Genomic DNA, 20,569 nt, shown 5'->3' on the forward strand with positions numbered 1-20,569 from the left:
ACTACTACTACTACTACCTACCTNAGTCCATTTTAAATAATAATTGTTATGTTTTTTTTTTACTAAGCTGACATTAAGTACTGTTAATATCTATAAAGAAAATGCAGAGGTTTTTAATTTCACTGCTCTTTTAGCTGACATTTAACAAATGCAGGTAGATTTTTAGCTGCTATTCATACTAAATCAGTTGTCCCTCCCGCTGGTGCCAGGTCCAACAGATCCATCTCTAGGCTCAGCAGCCCTGTCCCCCCATAAGGCTGAACCTGAACCTTTTCTCCCAACTGAAGGAGGTGAGCAGCATTGTGTTGAATGCCACTTAACATATCTGAAGGAAGACTGGAATATATGTCAGATTCCTGTGTCTTACGTGGAGAAACGTGTGCAGTGGTTTGCAAAAAGTGCCATGTTGATTTGCAAATTGTGTGAAAAGCTGAAAAAGTGTTTAGAGTTTTGGAGATTTGAGCCGATGTTTTGCTCTTTGAGTGTCAGTTAAAATAATTGTGCTTTATGTATAATTTTAGTGTGTTAGCAATCGAGAAAAACTGTAAACTGCCTTCTCAAACCCAAATACTAAATTCCACATATGTTCGTCTCTGCAATACCTTTATCTAAAGTCAATATAATGGAGAGGGCATTGTATAAAACTGTCACTGAAACCCACTTTAATGGCAATGATTAAGTGTCAGCAGGTATTACTCAATCCAAATGTAATAAAAAGACAGGTCAAATCTGATGTGAAAAATAAGCAAAGATCAGCTAGAGCAAGTAACCTTTTAGCGTGAAGGTTACTTATTTAAAATGTGGAGGTTGTTGAGGTTGTCACAGCCGTGTGGTTATTACATTACATGTTACTTGTTAGACCCTTTTATCCAAAGCGACTTACATACTCAATACTGTGGACAATCCCCACAGGAGCAATTTGGGTTGAAGTGTCTTGCCCAGGGACACAACGGCATGCTGACTCTATCTAAGGCTCTATCCACTGCGCCACAAGCCTCCCTATGGTTATTTTAAATTATTGACCCCGTTCGGCCAATCAGAGTTGAATACTCTTTAAACCGTGGTCGTGAATTGGTCTTAATCTTTCTGAATACAAACCAGCTCTTTGAAGATGATCTATAAGGTCTGTAAATTATCTAATTCTGACCTGAATCTCACTGTATTAACAGCTTTGTTAGCGTTGCAGCTGTACCTTCTCTGTCACTTGAATCAGGGCCAAAGTCAGAGGAGCCCACGTTAGTTTCTCACAGTTGCCGCGGGGAAAGTCACCTGATGCCCAGCGACGCTCGAGATTAGAGGCTCTCTGGTCATAAAACGGCCCATAAACACAGAAACAATCAAGGGAGGAACAGGCGTGGGAGTGAGTGTGTGTGTGTGTGTGTGTGTGTGTGTGTGTGTGTGTGCAGAGAATGTTTGTATGCGTTTGTGAAGGCCAGGTGGAGCATAATTGCCCACCTCCCTGCCTGAAATTCACTAAAGCTAAACGTTAACTCTGAGCTGAGCCAAACCTTCTTTATTAACAAGGAACATTGCACCTCTATCCAGTTAATGAAATATTGATTTGGAAATTGTATTGTAAGGCGACGGAAAGCTTTTAAAGTGCTTAGCGCCTTTGCTCAGAGCCAACTTCATCAATTATGTTTTTTGATGGTATTATTGGAAAAGGTTCCTAAATCAGAGAGCATTTTCCCCCAGGTTTGGCGTGCACTGTGTCCGTGATTAGCGTCATATTCTGTTCAGAGGTAAGTCGGGGCCCGAATGGCTACATGTTTTTTTAATGAAAGATGTTGGCATCAAACTGAGTTTCATAATGACGACGACAGTGGGACAGAGCTGATTTAATGATGTGTTTGTTCCTATTCCAGTCAAGCTGTTGAAAATACAAAAAAAAAAGGGAATTAGTAACATTTCCAAATGTAGTTCACAATTAGCAGGTCAGTATAATGGGATTGTGTGTCTCTGGTGTCCAGACTGGGCCAATTCTGAAAACCTCATGAATCAAATATGTCAGAATGTTGCATGTGTCTGCACTGTAGTATCCATCTGTACAGTATAGATAAGAAACTAATCCAAGCCAAATGGAAACCACTTCCTGCCTGAATTTGGTTATTGTGGTATCTGTGTTGAACAGCAGACTTTGTTGGACCTCATGACTCAAACTGTGAGATAAAACTAAATGTCACTGCAGGAGATAAAAAGCCAAAAATCGTTACAACACAACAAACACAATGCTTCAGTACTGCACTAAAATTGTTTGTTTTCACATCCATTGTACTAGAGTGGTGGCAGAAGTAGACACAGGTCACAAATGTGTCACATACAAACTATATAGGTGGTTACATACCACAAGAAGGTTAAATGACCGAAAAAACCAAAATGCTTCAACTGACAGCAGATGAAAACAGACACATACCCATCTTGATGAGCACCTGTATTAATAAATGTAGTATATATGTTTTATTCCACACATATATTTGGTGGTTTGAAACATTATTGTGCACCTGAACTGTGAGGATGCCTGTTGTATACAGATACTCTGAATGATCATATATATACAATAAAACTTGGATATTTGATTATTTGAATATTGCAGCATTAACTGATGGGTTATTACAGACAACATCATGTAGTATAAACATCATTACACCATATTGAAACAAACATAACCAAACTAATACCTATATGTATTATATCTATCTTGAAAAGCAGTAATGATATCAGTAATAAACCAAATGTTTAAAAAAATTGCAGTACATCAGTTGTTCAATCTGTTCATACATTGGGTGAGTTTTGTCTTTCAAAATATTCTGGGCCTCTGTTAGGAACATGTTAGGAAAACCATTACTTAATATATTACACATGCATCACAAAGAACCATTAGCTTGTATAATGAGTTATGTTTCTGGCGACCAAACAAATGTAGGCCCAGGATTTAGAATCTTTGCCTTGGGGAAAACATCTGACTAGCAGCCTAATGCTCAACATTGTTTGCCAGCTATTCACTAACTGTCTCCTTAATGTCAGCCAAAACCGATTCTGAATGGATGTAGGAAACACCCTCATAGCAATCTTTCCACACATTGACATAATTCATTATGTAGAAACAGGCTGAAACAAGTGCTGCATTTTATTTTGTATTTCTCTTTGAATTAGAGTCACCAATGGCCTAATAAAGTTTCTTTCATTCACCATTATTATTATTTTTTTTAAATATAGCTGAATTGTGCTTTGTATACATGACCAAAGGGGGTACATGGTGGGGAATGGGCAGTTTTCCATGCATTGGCTGAGCTTTAGCGACCCTGGGCACCAACATTTGGATTAGCAGCAGGTCATCATGGTTTATTACACAAAGTCCATCAGACAGCACTACGGAAAGCACCTCTAACACTTCACTCTGCTCAACCACCGCTTCCCTCGATTAAAATGCACAACTCTGTTCACACTCCAGTACAGTTAGCCTTTGTTCCACTTCATGCCTCAGCAGCCCTCCACCATTTATTTTCCATCGCAATAAAAGCTTTAACCAGATTTTGTCCGCACAGAGCAATTCATTTATTCATTGACACACAACAAACCAAAGTCAGGATCACAAACAGAAGAAAACATTTTGGCGTTGAATACTTATTGATGCGATACTGCTGGAAAACTTCTCAAATACAGCATCACAAGAACTCACACATTTTCTTTGTAATGTTCCGTCTTTTTGCACCTGTTCCAAGCACTTAAAGCTGTAAAGGCTACATTTTTCATATTGCAAAAACATTCTGTAGTGTGGCACCAGACATATCAGTCTTTTTTAAAAGCTGTAACATACCTGGAGTTTGATATCCACAAACATGCAAATGAGTATCCACAACTTAACCGGTTAGTACAAATAAATGATTGTTTGAAGTGAAAAATAAATTCAGATAACTTGAGGCTAAGGCTGTTCTTCTGTGGCCAAGAAGCATGGTATATGTTGTACTAATGGCTTAAATAGCTTCCACTGTGTTCTAGTGTCTAAGAATGTAATGTGATTACCTAGCCTTTTTTATTTAGAATGCTGATGCACAGTGTCTTACTGTCCAAAGCATTAGAATGTATTGACAAAGGACACCATGTTTAATATGTCAACTTCCAGTATTCCTCCTTTTTTCCTAATTTCGTTATAATAACAATTTAAAGGACTTCAGACTGACTTGAAAGGGAAAATATATCACGATTATTATTACGGTTATAATATAGTGTATATGGAACTGTTAAGACTGTTGCTTTTAAGGACGCTCCAACATCTTATAGAGGAACCAGATAAGAATTTCCACCAACATAGCTGGAGATTGTTCAGTTTTTCAGGTTTTGTCCATCCAGATTGAGAAGTGAAGAAAGAATGTGCATACTTTTACCACTTCTGCTGTCATTGTGGGTGGGGAGAGAATGAGTGTTCCCCTACAAGACCACCACTCATCGACTGGATGTACACAAGGGCCCGACGCAGGACCAGATGTTGTTGTGTTGCTGCCACAGTCACTCACATTTTCATTAATCATTATCCAAACACTTCTCCTCTACTCTTTTTAAATAATCGAACACATGGGCTGCCTTGTCTGCCACTCTGCCCACTACAAATGCGTCGCCCGGCCCGCGGTTCATCAAAGTCCCACATCATGAAAAAGCCTGAGCCGCTGATCTCCTTCTAATTTAATGATAACTATCACCTGTTCGCAAAGCGCAGCGAGACACTCTAGATGGTGTGTGAGTAATTGGCCTGTGCCTTTTGCTTGATTAATTTGATTGCTACATTTTTCACTGTCCCCTCTCTGGTGATTGCTCTGGCACTACAGGTGCTAGGTTTCATTAATTACGTCCTTAATTGGTTAGGAAATGTTGCAGGCAAGTTTGTTTTGGGGGAAGGTTGCTTTTTTTGCGAACGGCAAAACATTTCAGAATGTTTTTCACACTTAAAAAGATAAATGAACCTCATCTTTTCAGCAGATTGTGTTGAAGATTCCAGGAGGTATCTATACTCAAGGACAACCAGCTGCTGGGACTGTTGGATAGAAGATGGAGAAGTCTGGAAGCTAATATGCATTCTTGCCCACTTTTGTCCTCTGCAATTATCTAAAGACTGACATCTCAGAACAACAGAAAGTTGACTGCAACTTCAGCATGTCCCAGAGGTAACATACGTCAATTGAATACACAACTGTGTTATTAGGTTCATCTTGGAGCATATCTTTGTACAGATGTAACCTGAAGCAATGATGATGCTAAAGATCCAGTGTCTGAAATTTTACATCTGGGACCGCGACATTCATTTTTAATTTTCAGATGCAAAACATATACAATTTAAATCACCATGTGCCTCCAATTCCAGTTTGTTTTCCTGGTCTTCTGGGGTTTTCTATCAGAACAAGAAGTGTGACCAGGGCGCTGAGTAAAAAAAAAATCCCTCAAGGAGCCTTTCTTCTGCCATGCAATTATCACTTCAAAGAGCCAGTGATGGTAAATGATACAGCTGTCTCTTTCTATGATGGGATATCCATTCTTCTTTAATATGGTATCATGGTTTCCTTCTTGTTTGATGTAACATTGGATAAAAGGGTGTGTTTCATTTCTCAGAGTCAAAAAGTGACCAGTTGGACACAAGCCTGCAGTGGATGCAGTAATGCTGCCCTTGAGTGGTAATGTTGGTTTTTTATTTTCTTTACTGTGATATGCTCCATAGCTCAGTGGGCAATAGCTCCAACTGGGGTTGGGTCCAGACCCTCATAAAATGGACCAATGAGCATGTTCTCAGATTAAGATTGATTTTTCTGACAATCTGATGGTGATCAATTTATAAGACATACAGCTCCAACAGCGTCGTAAATACAGAGCTTTGGTTATATCGGTTATGTGGGGACTGTTTACTCTGAGGTTTTTTTATGTCAAAGCTTGAGAGCGATAAAGGTTTATGGTCTGATTGCAAGGCAATGTTTCTCCCTGTCATTATTCAAACAGGCATGATGAGCATCTCAAGAAGGGAGTTCGACCCAATCTCATATCAGGTATCTGCCTCTCCTTCACTTCCCCTGTCTAGCCTCTCTGAGGTTCCCTTAACCCTTGTATGGTATTCGGCTCTGTGGGACCCGTTTTCATTATTTAGCTCAAGAAAAATTATGTGATAAATAATTTTTTCTAACCCACACTCAATGGCCTTGGCTCATTTTCTGTGAAGAACATATATTAGAACACATTTTCAATGACCGCCCACTGTACCCCCCCCTACACATTTACATTGCATACAGGGTGTTCAGGGCTAACAAAGGTGTGGAAATTGTAGGTCCTGTGCACCTGTCTGGGCCGTGTCTGTGTTTGTGTGTGTGTGTGTGTGTGTGTGTGTGTGACTTTTGTGTTTTTCTGCCCCTGCCATTCCCGCACAAGGTTGCAACATTGTTGATCAATTCAAGCACGACACCTGTCTGCTCTCACATTCCCGCATTATGTTTTGCGGGAACCAATCTTTATTTTGTTCACACTCTATCCAAGCTGCAAATTTGGGGCAAGACACAATAAATAAAGCTTTGCCATTTTGGGTCCTTATCACAACTGATCAAGATGGCCAAAAGAATCTCTGCTTACACAGCGCAATTCTCTAAGACTGCAAAGTCTCTTTTTTTTTTTAGAGGTGCAAAAAAAGGACTTGGTAAATATGTTTTTGAACAGACTTTTTTCGACTAGGCTAAAACCGGGTGAAATACTACAGTTATGAACAAACCAACACAGTCGTCGTGTAAACTTTTATCTTGGCCTATATCCAAGGGCTCCTTACGACCTCTTGCTGTCGTGTGTGAGCCGTCACCTCACATTATTCAAATAAAACAGGTGCTCTGTGACTGTTCCTATATAGGTCCCTCTCTGTCGTCTCCTCGACTAGCCCTCTCCGGTACTTCTTCTCTGTGTCTCGTAAAGCCCTGTCGCTTGTCTCAAACTATAGAAAGTGTTTTCTCCCTCTAGTCAGGTGATCCTGGATCACTCGGTATCTTCGTACTAAAGGATCCTGCTTACCGCCTAGGACCCACCCGGCCTCATATATTTGTCCACGTCTTCTCTACCTCTACCGTAGACACTTGTCGACTCCTCCACTCAACCGCCCTACTTACACCTGGTCCCCTGTGTCTGTGTGTCTGTTTTGTTTGGTGTCTGTCCCTTTTTTCCTCCTTCATACGTCTAGGAGTGTTCCCGAGTTTGACTCCCAAATCACCGTCACGCTGTTACGTTTATAAGTACAATACCATAAACCTCGGTTTGTGAAGTCTCTGTACAAAACTATATAGACTTCTGGATATTTTATAACTACTTTTTCTCATATTATATCTCCTTGGAAAATGGGAACCACCCACCACAGTATAAAAACAATGAGTCGGTCACAAGTCACCCAGACCACCTGGGCGACTGGAAACCCGCGAAGTTAAGTTGTGTTAGTTGAATAAAATAAATTTTATGAGTTGTCTACAAATTAAGTAGAGTTAATGTTGTTATATTTGTCGTATACCAATTTATAAACGGAAAATGGTAACAATCTAGTGTAATTACATTAATTTCACGATGAGCAAAAAAACGGGTGACTGCCGCCAGGACACCGAGCAGAAAAAACATTTGATCGACTACGAGTAGAGTAGGGAAGAAGTTTCAGTGACAGGTCTGAGATTAAGAGTCTTTACTCTAGGAGTGTAAGACTTTCGGAGAAGGACAGGATGTAGTAGTATTTTACCAAGTGAGAGAAGAGTCTTAATAAACGGTNACATCGGCCAGATCACAGACGGCGACGAGACGGCGTACAGAGAGGAGGTTGAAAACCTGACATCTTGGTGCCAGGATAACAACCTCCATCTCAACGTCAGCAAAACCAAGGAGCTGATTGTGGATTACAGGAAGCAGCAGGGAGAGGGACACGCCCCCATCGCCATCAATGGGACTACGGTAGATAGTCAGCAGCTTCAGGTTCCTTGGTGTCCACATCCCTTAGGACCTGACATGGACTCTTCACACATCACCAAAACAGCTCGACAGCGGCTCTTCTTCCTCCGCAGGCTGAGGAGGTTCAACATGGACTCCAGAATACTCTGCAACTTCTACAGGTGCACCATAGAGAGTATCCTGACCTTCTACAGGTGCACCATAGAGAGCATCCTAACCTTCTACAGGTGCACCACAGAGAGTATCCTGACTGGCTGCATCACGGCCTGGTACGGCAGCTGCACCGCCCTCAACCGTAAGGCTTTACAGAGGGGGGGTTAAACTGCACAGAACATCACCAGGACGGAGCTGCCATCCATGGAGGACCTTTACTCCCAGAGGCTCAGGAAGACCCCCCTCACCCCAGACACAAACTGTTCTGTCTGCTGCCGTCTGGCAGGCGCTACCGCAGCATCCGGACTAAAACCACCAGACCCAGGGACAGTTTCATCCCACAGGCAATAACATCCATAACATTGATCTGCTACTTAGTAATTATTTATCTATGTATCTAATATATCATTTCAATAACTTGCATATAGACTATTATTGCACTATTTCACTTTTTTAAACTATTTTTCTTTTGTATTACTATTTACTTGCACTATATTTTTCTGTTTATATGTGTTATTGTGTTGCACTGTTGGAGAAGCCTGTGACCTAAGAATGTCATCGGCATAACTACTCTGTAGCTATGTTCGTATGACTAAAAAGAACCTTGAACCTTGTTTAATAATGAGCCTGTCAAACTGGAAAATGGCAATAAATGTTATAAATAACCAGGAATTGGTTTGTTGCTGTAGTGACAAAAAGTTTTTTCGGTTATAGAAATATATCAAATGTACTCTCTTCTTACCACATGTGTATAAACTCTTCACTCTGAATGTTGTGACCCTGCAGTGAACCACCCTGGCATTGCAGAATCTCTCCATAGTGAATCCTAATTGGATATCTGTATTTTCCTATCTGTAAAACTGTCTTCTGTTTATTTCAAACTTTCCTCGGACAATATATCAACAAACCTCTTAAACCTTTGTTGGTACTTCGTTGTATACTCAAGTCGCACTGGGATATTCACATTACATTTTCCTTTACAACTTGTCATTTGAAGGCCATACCGGCAGCCTCCAAGACTAAATCAGAGATCTGACTATAAAGTATGAGACTTGATTGGTCAGAAGGCAAACACACAGCAGAGGGGAGAGCGGGTCATTAGCGGAGCAGGAGGGACAACAGGCTAATCAGCAGGTGACTAACAGCAAGCCAGGGGCTGCTCACAGTGCAGGACCTTTGAGTCCCTGCACTTGTTACAGTTTGCTGTGATGCAGGAAGGCATCTGTAGAGATACACCCGCTAACCTGCCTCCAGTGCAATCAAACACATGGAGAAGACAAGAGCTACTTTAACTATTTTGTTACTATTTTAATGCCATAATGGATGATTTAGCAAAAGTAGCTAAGTTCTCTCTTTGTGTCCTTTTAACATGTACTAGTAAGTTTCCAGTTGCCGCAATGCTACATACAGGATCACATTCACACAACAGACACATAGCACAAGACGGGTTTATTCATGTTTTGTGCAAGATCTATTTAACCTTTTTATTTATTGACTTGGTTTGTACTTCATTCTATATACTATCTAATTATTGATATATTTATATTCATGCAGTTTGAAGCTTGTGTGTGTGTGTGTGTGTGTGTGTGTGTGTGTGTGTGTGTGTGTGTGTGTGTGTGTGTGTGCGTGTGAGCGTGTGAGCGTGTGTACCTGTACAGATGTTGTAGCAAGGCCTCAAGGGTTGACCTGTTTATCTTTGGCAAACTCTCAATGAAAGTGGAGTACTTCTTTACTCTCTGCTTCTCCACCTTCTCATCTACAAAACAGACACAGAAGAGAACTACTGTCACAGAATGTCAAGTATGTACAGATATTACACGGCGCAGGTGAATCCACGATTCTGATTGGTCAAATGGATTTCTGCTCTTCACGCGACTCCTTCAAACGTGTGTCCCCACCCCTAGAAACGGCCCTCATACCCAGCGCTGACACCCAGTATGGATACAGCTCTTTGGTCAGCAGTGCGTCCTCAGCCTGGGATAAGAAGCTCTTCAGGGTGTCCGTCACGTCCTCCAGCTGGTGCTCCTTCTCCCTCAGCTTCACATTACGGGCGTCCCGGGTGAACTCCTCCAGGAGCAGGGCCACGCGGTCAGGGTCCCCCGGCCTCTGGTAGACCCCCTCCTGGCACAAACCTGGTTACAAAGTGACACAAAAAGTGAGAATAAATGGACGATTGGCTCATAACGTTCACCATATAATCACTGTCTTCTGCAAATGGCAGAACATGCAGTCTTTCTGCATAAATAAATGCAATTATAAGGCAATAACCAGACTAGCAGATGCTAAGTAGTGGAATTTAATAACGTTGCATAAGCACATTTGAATCTAAATTGCAGGCAGAAAGAAACTGGCGCTGTGCGGTATGTTAACCTTCTGTACCACTTTACAATTTCAGACGGAGTTGACTTTTATGCCAATGCCTCATTACATTCATAGCACTTACTGTATAATGCAACAATATAAGTGTGCTTTTGCATTTATCATGGAATAGATTTTGTGTAGTGAGAAGTTGGACCATATTTTCTACATTTCCAAAAGAAAAAAATATGCTTAAAAGAGAGATGTCACAATATTAGAAAGCAGGAAATTCTCATCACGACCCAGCACACTGGATGAATCAGCCTCCAAGGAGAAAACACAATAAAAGTCACAAAAAAAGATCCTTTTTTTAAACTTTTCTCTCTGTGAGTATAATGCCACTCGCCATATTGGGTGACAAAAGCAATGCAACTGTCGACAATAATGGGGACGCCGTTTTTGGTCAGCTGTTGGTCGCTCAGCCCCTTTCCATCAGTGCCGGCAGCCAGAGTGATGGCCGAGAGCCACAGAGCAAAGTCCATCCTGTTGAAGCCATGGATGTAAACTGTTCTGTTAAAAAAAGAGAGGGAGAAATAAGTTATACCACGTTATAAACGGTGGTGTTCAGCATTTGTAACTAGTATACCACTGTATATATTGTAATATATGTATCACGTATTATTAATGATGTATTGTAGGAAGACTTTCACATTTTACTGTAACTTCTCAGGCATATACAAATATTTCATTTATTTCAGCTTTTATTGGAGATTTTTACTTTAACGTCTTATGTTCACATAAATATTTATATAAAATGTAATTGTATTTATTATGGAAATGTGCTTTAACAGCATATATATGCTTATCATTTTTTTTTTTTACATTTTACTTAAGCTTCTCATGTTTATAAAAAATATCTTTATTCCATTTTATTGTATTTCTTCTTGCACATTCATCTTTTATTTTATTTAAATCTAAAATGGATCAGTCCTTTATTAAACAACCAAAGGAAAGTGCTTCTACAGTAGACGCATTGATAAACAAGCACGGGTTTCCCAAGAGGTTTCATCCAAAAACACACAAACAAAAAGCAATTAACGCAGTAAATGTGTTGGATTACTCTAAAAAGGAAACGGTTGGCTTGTGTTACGTGATGTCTCACCTCCTCTGTACCTACAACAGGCACTGTAGTGAGACTTTAAATTAAATTAGATAAGGTTTCAGTAGGTAAAGTGCATTCGGACTAACAAGGCTACAAAATCAAAGTGTACAGACTTGCATTATGCATCCTGTCCGTGTATCACAAGTTCCAATTAGCACTCCCTTTGTTCGTCAAAGCTTTGCATACCTTCTTCCCTCCACCATCAGCAGGACTTGGATCTTTTCCTCCCCCTCCGTATGTGTGGAGACAGCTGTGGGGAAAAGGGCAACAAGTTGTAGAAAATGCCGCCTCTAAAAATATGTACATTCACAAAGAGCGACTGGAAAGTAACACGTTTAGGTTTGACATTTGCAGTTGTTCAATCTCTATCAAAAGCACAAGCGCCTGGAAGCTTTGGCCAGGAAATGCATTCATTACCTCTTTACTGAAAAGGTCTCTTAAGTAGGCATTTACTTTTTAAGTCAGTCCCTGCACATATCTTGATATATCTGGCTTTCATTCTTTCTTTCAAACGTGCAGACTTACTGTAGAGTGGGAACAAAACAAAGGAACAATATAGCTGTGGATTTTATCCCACTGCAGTGAGGCCCTTTAATGCTGTTTGGGTTTTCTCTTTCCTTTAGTGTGTTATATAGGTTTTTGTGCATGTAAATCTTTTGCAAATGCTTATATCCCAGAGTTTCTCTCCCACACACTCACACCCCCCCGCCCCCTGCCTGAAACACCTCCATTGGACGTCCCTTGGTTTAGCTCCCACGAGCATTCCGCAACATAGCGACAATCACAATTTCCTGACAACGTATAGCCGTAAAACGTCGCAACCCGAGCGCGTTCATTGCTACCCGCCCAAACACACTTGTAAGGTTAGAAGGTTACTNGTTAGAGGCTAAGGGGCAGGACATCTCTAAGCGGTTGACCAATCACAACACAGCCTGCCAGCTAACCAATCAGAGCAGACTGGGCTCTGGTTTCAGACAGAGGGTGGAAAGAGGTGCTGCAGCACAGGCAGTATGATACAAATAAAGAACTTTTTGAACATTAAAAGCATGGAGACACGTCACAGTATACCTGGAAATTAGCATAAGCGTGCCCCTTTAACAGCATGTCCTTGTTTCAATGGGAATCATGGCTATAGTATTTGTGTAGCTAACTCACTAAAGGGGGTTGAAAACTTGTCAAATTACAGGCTTTCCATAAAATCGGTCAGTTTGCAACTCAATAAGATTGCAGTATGAAAGATAAAGATGAAACAGACAGAATTGCTGGCATTCTTCATCTGTATACCTTATTTTTTGTTATCATATTAGTGCAAATATACAGGAAAAACTGGGCTCAGGGACATAAAAGATCTACTATAATCGCTTATGTGAGTTCGTGCAGCTGCTTGGATCAAGGCAACAAGCACACAAAAAAACATAAAAAAAAGATATGGGCCGTGCAGTTCACTCACAAATCTCCAAGCAACAACATCTGGCACTTTCATCTTACTCAAGTTTGCAGTGGTTGTGCTCCAATAATAGATACAAGGAACATCTATGGATAGTATTTTAAACGTGTTCTATGATAAAGGGATACTAACTGCTTGATTACTCAACACACTGACTGTTTATTGACAGACGCTTTTTTTCCCACCCAACAATTAATCGGGGAGGAGTAGAAAAATAACAGGAATCGATAATGAAATATGTCTCTTAAAAATCAATGTATTTTTCGCTTCAAGTAATTCGTATGTTCAGTGAAACAGCAAAAACAATTAATCCCCAAAAGTCTCTCTGAACAAATAATTTGCTTTTTGTTCTCTTTGGCAGACATTCAAGGGCACCGCTTTTCAATCTCAGCCAAAACAACAAGAGAGAAACAAGCGGAGAACTTCAGAGATTGATGTTGACTGGAGAGACGTTTATTAACAGTGTTATCAGGTAAATGCAAAACACTTGTCATGGTTGTTTGAACAAACACAAAGCAATCCTCTTGTATCCACCTTACAGCGCTGCGGGACGTTTTTTTATTACTTAATATGTTTGTGTGATAAGAAGTCTGCGGCCTTGTTCTCGCCATGATTTGTAGTGGGCGTCTTGGTAGAGGATTTTTGGGATGTTTTCCCAAGGTAAATCAGAGGGATTTAGAGGGCCTACTTTCCAGTAGGAGCATTAACAGGGTATATGCAGGAATCCTGAAGTTACATTTAATACCTTTTAAGACCTTTTTAAGACCCCGCGGACACCCTGATTAAGTGTTTTCTTTCTTCTGAAAGGTCCTGTTTGATGACCTCATAATGCCCCCTGTTCTATGTTTATGTATTTTTTTATGTTTTATGTCTTGTCCTTGTATGTTTCTCTGTAAAGCGACCTTGAGGTTATGAAAGGCGCTATATAAATTCAAGTTATTATTATTATTTTTATTATTATTATTATTATAATATAACAAGCCCCGTTCCCTTCTTTGCCAAAGCTTTAGATTGGTTACCATCGGTGGTGCATTGATGGAAATCTCCAATAAACACAGCTGGGTTGGAAGCAGTTTAGGGATCCAATGGTTGATTGGGTGCCATAAAAACTTTGGTTTTGTAAATGTACATTTTCAGGGTATATGCAGGAATCCTGAAGTCAGATGTAATACCTTTTAAGAGCTTTTTTAAGACCCTTTCCATACATTTTAAAACCTCATCGCCACTTGGAGTTTTAACCGGTTACCTTGGCGACACACTTTACCTCACATCGACTATATACAGCATTGATTGTCCTTCCTCCTTATCTTCCAACCATTTGGACGCCAACTTGCATTTCCCCATAACGATGTTGTTTAACAACCGGCGTAAACGGACCTTCGCGCGCTATCAAGCAGTGAGCGTGCGATGTCCTGTTCAGATGACGTCCAATCCAACGGGATGCCATAAATAAACTACACAGAATCACACTACACACCTACGCAATGATTACATTCAGGCAGACTGTAGAATACAACCTCTTCGGACAATTTATGTACTTATTGAAAACAAGCTACAAAGTGTAATACCTTGCAAAAGCCGTTTTTAATAGCCTTATTTTTCGCTAAATTGATTTATCAACTTTTAATACTTTTTAAGACCCCGCGGACACCCTGATTTTGTAAAAGTCTGAATGGTATTAGTTATTTGAGGCTGATAACGATACTGATGACAGCTAACGATAAATTGGCTGATATTTTCTTTTAAACAAACACGATGTAAAGAATCCCTAACAATTCAAATGTTTTGTGAAAACCAACGGAGGAGGAGAATGAAAATGAATGAATGAAACTCTTTAGTTAATCATCATAACTCTCAGCCTGAAGTATCATAAACCGGCGAACAGACTGCATCTTTCCTGCTGCATGCTAGGAATCATGTAGTGATTTTAATTGAAAAGTGTATTTATTAAATCCCTCACTGCTACACAGGGGTACCTTTCATGTGGTGGTGTCAGTGCGGAGCAAATAACAGTTAATCCCATGTCACAGACAGTGGTTCCTAAAGGGATCCTTTCAATGCTTCAGAACCTTACCATCTTACCATCCCCCCCCGACAAAACACAGTCCCTTCTGGCGCTTCGGCTGTGACAAATATGGTTGAAGAAAGCAGGAATCAAAATGAGCACCGCTGCAGTTCTTTATCCCGCCCAAGGTGAGGATACGGGGCGGCACTTTGCACGATTTGATCCACGTCGAGCCGTAAATGGATTAAAAGGATACATTGATTCTCCCCTCCTTCTGTTCGCACATCACGCCGGCGCATCGATCAATCTGCCAAAGTATGTGTGAACTTTTGAGCCTTCCCCCCCCGTGACTGGCAGCTTCCCTACACTGACTATGCTTTAAATAGCTGCTGTTTGCCAGTGGAGATATTGGCGAAAATTAATGTGAGTGGGCGACCATCATACTGGTATTATTCCGGATATTTATTGTGGTGAACAGAAGCGTAGTCATGTTTTCATAGAGCAATCTGTGAAAGGTCAGGGAGATCAGAAACCTATTTTTGCCGATGTGTGGCGGCAAATGTTGTTAAATTGACCTTTAAGGACCTCATTCTAATACAACATGTTCTTATATACACTACTGCAGGGTTGGCAGTATGATTTGGAATGAAAACAATCGTATAAATAAAATGTAGTCATTAACCTAAGCTAAGTATTACAATATTAAAATAACTTTTTAATTACTTTAATACGAAATATGAAAAAAAAGCAAATTAAATGAAAAATTATCATTCATTATTTTGTATTTTTAACATGGAGGTGTGCTTATTTGTTCTTATTTATTAACTTGTGCTATATGTTACTCTACTACTCAACTTATCCTACTGTTACGGTACGTCCACACAGCAGCTTTAAAAACATCTTCCAACGCTTCTCTGCCCATTGACTTTGAATGGGGTGACGTCACTTTGCCTCGCTTTTCGCCAAACTGCATTGTGTGGAAGCGAAGCGAAGATTTACAGGATTTACAGGATTTTCAGGATTCAAAAGTTGAGCAATGTTCGACTTTTGAAGCTGAGCTGGAAGCGTCAGCCAATCAAATCCCGTTTATGCAAATCTGACAGTACAAGCGCTAGCCAATCAAACCGCGTGTAAGCTGGGAGAACCAGACCGCAGTTCATTTCCTCATATTCCAAACGAGAAATTACGGTAGCAAATTACCCGGTTCTTTACGACCAGAACTATTTACCGGGATTCAAACCGGAGAAACCAGGCATGGAGGGAGGTGGCAGAGACAGTGTGTGAAACTGGTAGGTTTTCGACTGTTTGGGGAGTTTATATATATATATATAATATATAAATCCACGGGGTTTTTTGCTTTGTATGTCGGGGGCGGGATATTCATGTGATCAGTTGTTGGTCGCGTTGCTCGCAAAAAATCCCCAAGCTCTCAGACACGCCCAGCTCCAAGATTTTCAAGATTTTTTCAAAGCTGCTGTGTGGACGTACCGTTACCCTTTGTCTGCTCAATGTATTTAAAGCATTACTAAATAAAAGTACTTGTTATGAGAAATAGTCAAATGACTTACTGAGCTCCTGAAGCTGTTTGAGTTGCAGCATTTCCTCCTTTTCTTCTTCTTCTCCCGAGCTGAAGTGCAGCGCAGAGCCCTCCAGGACGAACCAGCCCACCCTCCAGTGGTACAGGTCGTGGCCTTCTTTGTAGTGCAGTCTGCCAATCAGCTCGCCCTCCCTCTGAACCAGCCCTTCCACTTTAGACGGGACGAAGCACTGCCAGTCACAAACAGAGAACAAATTAGGAACTTTTTCTGGATCTTTTCACTGTGGCGTATCACCTCGAAACTGAAAAATGCAAAACATATGCAGGCTTGTCAAAATAAACCTATGCTTAGTTTCTGCTCCCTGGTTGAATTATTTTTTCCATATCTCCTGCTCAGTCTGGCCGTTGTTGTGTGATTCAAATTGAAATACGGAGGTGAGAAAGGCCTTTACACAGATGGAGAGACATATGGACTAATGTGGCAATACCACCCACTATCTATGACTGCGTTGCCTGGTTTTACAGAGATACAAAGGAATAGGGGGCATATTTATGTATGGTTTTGTTATGAACTTCCTGTACGCATGTCGGGGTGGGGGGGGGGTAGTAAGACCGCTTGTCTTATTGAAAGAAGCACAGGGGCTCACTGAGGACAATAATGCAAAGTAAGAGTGAAATGGATGTGTAATGTTATTCTGCAGCACATTCACACAGTGTGTGTGTGTGTGTGTGTATGTGTATGTGTATGTGTGTGTGTGTGTGTGTGTGTGTGTGTGTGTGTGTGTGTGTGTGTGTGTGTGTGTGTGTGTGTGTGAGCTGTATGCAAAGTGTGTCACCTTTGTTAGCGCCTGGATCCAGTCATGCTGTGTTTCCTGTGTTTCCGCGCCGACAATCAGTCCCCGCTCCGTCCGCAGGTACAGATCCACGGTAAACACAGCCCTGCCGGAGACACGCGGTTAGATATCCGGAATTCAAAAGTGTCCTCGAAACCACTCATAAAGAGGGGGAAAAACACCTAAATCTGTTTATTAACAAATAAAAACAGACCAGCTTATTGTCTGTGTGATGCGTTTCCATCAAACTAAATATATGCTTGTAAGTTCCTGTTTACGTGCACAGCATTACATATATGATACTGTTTAAATAAAAGACAAAGGCATCAACAACCGTCAATTATTACAATTATTTTAAACATATTTCTAGACACTGTTGATTGAATTTATGTAGGCGTAATAAGCTCAGGCCCTTAATGTTTGCCTTGGTTTGTCACTATTTCAAAACTAATGATTTAAGTTGTATAAGTTGCATTTAATGATACGTTTATTCCTACACACCTGTCAACAAAATTCACGGTAAAGTGGTGTAAGTTGAAAATGATGGAAAAAACTGATCTCATCTATACATTATAACAAATATTTTTGCTCATCAAAAGATGACAAATAATATATGTTCTGTTTATAAATGTATGTTTTATTGTAGCCTATTCTAGAATTTCTATATTTTTTTGACAGTTGAAGAGAAAGCATTCTCTGATTAAAATATTAAAAAGGTAAAAAGTGTATTTTGACTTGAAGCTGAATATGCTCTCGAAAAATGTGTGTCAGTCAGTCAGTCAGTGAGGAACCTTCGCCCCCCTGGGTCGTCAAAAACATTTGTATTAGTTTATTCACACTGACTATATAATCCCAAAAAAAAAATGCCTTCCTTGCACACGCAAACACGTTTTTTTTCACTTGCTGGCTAAAGTGATTCTGTTGGAAGCAAAAAGGCAGTGTGTGTGTGTGTGTGTGTGTGTGTGTGTGTGTGTGTGTGTGTGTGTGTGTGTGTGTGTGTGTGTGTGTGTGTGTGTGTGTGTGTTGGTGCGCTGCAGCGAGGGAGGCTCTAAATGCTACGGCGGTGGGTGTTTAAGGTGGCGTGTCACGGGGGTCACGGCAGCGCTCAGTCGCTCTCCTTTCAGACGTGTCAGGGGAAACAGGCTAGACACGGGTGTTTGTGTGCTCTCGTGTGACCCCCTCCCCACCCTCGCCCTCTTCTACCTCCTACTCCCCCACCCCCCGAACACTCTTTTTCCGCCGGCAGGTGTGCAGGCGCTTGTTAAAGGGAGTCCCAGTGGGAGAGCAAAGCATGGAGTGGCGGAGTTGTGCGGCGATGGGCTGGGCAAATGGTACGGTGGAGGAGGAGACGCGGGGATGAGAAGATGAACGCTGCATCATGGGAGTCCCAGAGGGAGGGAGTGGCAGGGGAGAATAGCGAGATATACAGAGAAAGAGTGAAAGGTCTTTTCATTTTTTTATTCATGGAACTTGAGATGAGAGAGAAATATAACTATCATCAGACAGGACACGCTCTTATACTGTGTGTACAGTTGTAAACCATTTGTGTTTCTGAACATGTCTCTCTATATCCTTTAAATACTTGTTTCCTTCTTCTTTCCAACTTTACTCTCAATATGCTACAGGCACACAAGAAGCAGGTGATAAGCAGAATAACCTGCAAACTGTATTTTCAGCCTTAATGTGTACCTGTCTACAATTACAATTACTACAAAAAATAAAAGGGCAATCATTTGATGAAAGACCTATAAATAAAATGGAACTTAGAATAGCCTTAAGCCATGGTTTATATTCAGACTTTCAAGTCAATTGCTTTCATTAAACTGAGCTGAAAGTAAATACAGGTTTAGGTAAATTGACTGGAAGTTAATGTTCTGATTTTAGTGCTCTATAGCAAAAGTACTTTCTGAGGCTGAGTTAAGTTGACAGAGTTTGAAACTTTTCCTTGTGGAGGAATTTGATGCAGAATATACACCTGTGGTTTGAACAGGCATAGCGTTATCCATATGTATTTCTGTAGCCTTTTATTTTCTCCTTAAGGCTTTTGTGTGCTCTGAGAAAGTCTTAATTCCCCAACCCTCATATATCTAACCCATCTCCATGGCAGAGGTAGCACCTGAGCCCCTCTAAAAGTCTATTTAAAATTCAGCTTGTTCTCATGGTGTGTGATAGAGAAAGACAGAGTGTGAAATGGTGCAAAACGGAAAAGAGAGTTTGTCGAAGGTCAGAATTAACTTGGAAATATTCTTGTTTAAAACCTCAACTTATCACCAGCCAACATACTGCCTTTGCAGAGTGGGTTTGTAATATTAATAGGACTTTAGCAGAAGTACAGTACGTGTAATTCCCGGTGTCCTCTGCCACGGTGAAATTACCCAAACGCTGTGCTTAATGAAAGTGACACCTACGGACTCCTGCGGCGCGGCGATAGGCTGCCGGTAAGGAGTGTGTCATTTACATACGTTAATATTCATGAGCGGCAGACAGTCAAGAGGTGAGGCGTCCCCGCTCGGCATGCTGGGAACGCTGGAAGTTGCAGAAGTGAGAGGGAGTGAGGCAGAGTTTAATCTAGTGAAACGCACAGCCATTATGAGCGCCTGGCGACGGAGAAGTAATAGCATTTCTGGGGGCGACGCCATGACCTGTAACTGGCATGTAAGCTAAAAATGGCGCAGTGTCGCTTTAAAGCAGGGGTGGGGAACCTTTTTCCTCTCAAGGGCCATTTCAATATTTTCAACATCCTCCGAGGGCCGTACAAATTATTGACCTCTGCTTAAAAACACAAAAATCACAGCCCAATCATTTGGCCTTTCTTTCATGCTGAGCAAAGAAAAAGCAACCTCTTAATCCAGATATCCTACAGAAAGATATGGACACAAGATGTGTGCAAATGTATTTAGTTTCCTATCCATGTGAACATGATTTAAGTGGATGGGGGGGCCTAATCTCCTCTAGGGGGGTCCGGGGGCATGCTCCCCCGGGAAGATTTTCTTTTAAAAGTTGAAGCTAAAAGCATCAATCTGGTGCACTTTGAGAGCAACATTAGGAGATCTATGGATACATCTCTCAACAGCCATATGAAACAGAACTGGAAGCAGATTTCTTTTTCTTTATGGATATTTTACAAATCATTCCCCTTTCAAACTGTATTCTTGTTTATTAATAACAACTTTTTTTTACTGTTCATATATAT

At 40.9% G+C, this 20,569-nt stretch overlaps 1 protein-coding gene across 1 annotated transcript in view; it reads right to left on the minus strand.

Annotated features, from left to right (window-relative positions):
• arap2 (ArfGAP with RhoGAP domain, ankyrin repeat and PH domain 2) overlaps window positions 1-20,569 on the minus strand; it is a 110,645-nt gene that overhangs the window by 2,595 nt on the left and 87,481 nt on the right. Inside the window, exons 17-22 of the mRNA XM_010784885.1 lie at window positions 17,380-17,482; window positions 16,575-16,773; window positions 11,741-11,804; window positions 10,799-10,962; window positions 10,014-10,226; window positions 9,745-9,850 (exon numbers count right to left, since the gene is read on the minus strand). Coding sequence (XP_010783187.1) covers window positions 9,745-9,850; window positions 10,014-10,226; window positions 10,799-10,962; window positions 11,741-11,804; window positions 16,575-16,773; window positions 17,380-17,482 — 849 coding nt within the window. The remainder of the gene's footprint in view (window positions 1-9,744; window positions 9,851-10,013; window positions 10,227-10,798; window positions 10,963-11,740; window positions 11,805-16,574; window positions 16,774-17,379; window positions 17,483-20,569) is intronic.

Source organism: Notothenia coriiceps, unplaced genomic scaffold (genome assembly GCF_000735185.1).
Source record: "Notothenia coriiceps isolate Sejong01 unplaced genomic scaffold, NC01 NC01_scaffold00026613, whole genome shotgun sequence".
NCBI lineage: Eukaryota > Metazoa > Chordata > Actinopteri > Perciformes > Nototheniidae > Notothenia > Notothenia coriiceps.